Source organism: Temnothorax curvispinosus, unplaced genomic scaffold (genome assembly GCF_003070985.1).
Source record: "Temnothorax curvispinosus isolate PA1 unplaced genomic scaffold, ASM307098v1 QBEX01011186.1, whole genome shotgun sequence".
NCBI classification, from domain to species: Eukaryota; Metazoa; Arthropoda; class Insecta; order Hymenoptera; family Formicidae; genus Temnothorax; species Temnothorax curvispinosus.
The window spans coordinates 2,551-4,402 of record NW_020220966.1 but is presented as its reverse complement, the minus strand read 5'-3'; the positions used below and the strand labels follow the sequence as shown (position 1 = coordinate 4,402).

The window sequence follows — 1,852 nt, the reverse complement described above, 5'->3', positions numbered from 1 at the left end:
ATTATCGAATACTGACTACAATGCCAACCTCTGATGTTTTGATAGATAAGTCATGTAAATACAGTGCCTCACGGAACTGATAGACTCGTACCGTTACACTTTTTTTTTTGAACATTTGTGGACAAAGATATCTACAGGAAGATCATAGATCACAAATAATATGTGTTTGTTTATATGTTAATTTTAAGAAGTCGTTTTCGTTAGTTGATGTGCTTCTTCGAATCAGTTAGATAAATACTTGTATAATACATTTATCGTTAAATACTATATATTTCAACGCTAATATATTTATTTAGATTTGTATTATAAAAGTAGTTTTAGTTACTATAATAAATAAATGTAAAGTATATACAGAGAGAAATAAATGTAATAAAAATCTGATAAATAAATGGAATTAATATATATGTGGATAATAAATAGAATATAAGATAAACCTTATCAAGAGAGAGAGAGAGAGAGAGAGAGAGAGAGAGAGAGAGAGAGAGTTGCTCTTTAGTATAAATATTACAAATTATCCATACCTCTTCATATTCCGAAAAATTAATAAATATATAAAATATGTATAGTAGATGAAATAAAAATATATAAAGTATACGGAAATATGCAATGTGTAAGATGATAAAAGTGAGGGTTATGAATAATATTAAATTATAAGAAGTTAACAGAAACGTTTATTCTATACAGTAATTAGTACTGTTTAAGTAAAGTTTTTTACAATGTTTAGTACAATGCGACGTCATTATTTCGCGTTTTCTATTTAAAGTCAAACAACGATTATAATTATTATTAACATATATGTAGGTATCGCTATTAGAAAATGATACTATCACATAATATCTACAAAATATTATATATTCAGTTGAAACAATTCGTTCGCATTATCTCCTATGCTGAGTAATAAATCAATGTTAGTGCGTTTATAAAAGATATTTTACGAAAAATATCAAACACCATCAAACCTAATACTATATAAATTATTTGTTAATTATAAAACAGTAAAATTTTATAGATGATTTTATCAATAGCTTCCAGACTATTAATAAAATACTAAATATTATTAAAAAATTAAAAGTATTAGAAATAATTAAAAATTAATAAAAAATTATTTACAAAAAGGTAATAATAAATAAAAATGATATTGTTTTGATGATTAGATCAATAGGTCACTTAAGTTTGATTTCTTCCAAATCGCTTTGTAAAAATATCTGCGGACTCTTTAAGATTATTTTTACGATTTTCTAACAGCTTTATAATCCTTGACAAAGCTTTTGGATCTTTACTGAAATAAGTTTCTGCGAATCTTTCCACCTGAAACAGATTAGGATGTTAAGGATGTTTATCATTAATATGTAGTAATTTATTTTTATGCAACCATTCCTTAAAATATAATTTCTTATTTAACATAGACAATAACAATACATGGTATGCATATAAATATATTTAATCCCTTAGCTGCGGAAGTATATGTGTGTCGTAAGAAATTGTCTATTTGCAGAAGATATATATAATAGATATGTATATAAACGTTCTCGAAAATTCATTGTTAATTATCCATTATTAAATAAAAAAGGCATATATATATATATTCATAATAAGGTAATATTCTTAAGAATTAATTATTACCTTACAAAAATTCAGTTTATGTTTTAAATCATGCGCTAATATTACTCAGTTCTAACATAGCTTTATAGGATATAAATATATAACCCAAAAATATTAACAGAATTAATTATAAATATTAATTTAATTATGTAAAGTTATATTAATCTATAATTTCACGCACGATGAAAGTTTCATTTTAAGCGCGCTACAGTTAAAGGATTATTAATAGAAAATCAATAAGTATGAATCT

At 23.8% G+C, this 1,852-nt stretch overlaps 1 protein-coding gene across 1 annotated transcript in view; it reads right to left on the bottom strand.

Annotated features, from left to right (window-relative positions):
- Nucleotides 1–1,167: 1,167 nt before the first annotated feature.
- The window catches only part of LOC112461235 (endoplasmic reticulum aminopeptidase 1-like), a 1,860-nt gene continuing 1,175 nt past the window's right edge, over nt 1,168–1,852 (bottom strand). Inside the window, exon 3 of the mRNA XM_025026402.1 lies at nt 1,168–1,308. Within this exon, the coding sequence (XP_024882170.1) occupies nt 1,168–1,308 (141 nt within the window). The remainder of the gene's footprint in view (nt 1,309–1,852) is intronic.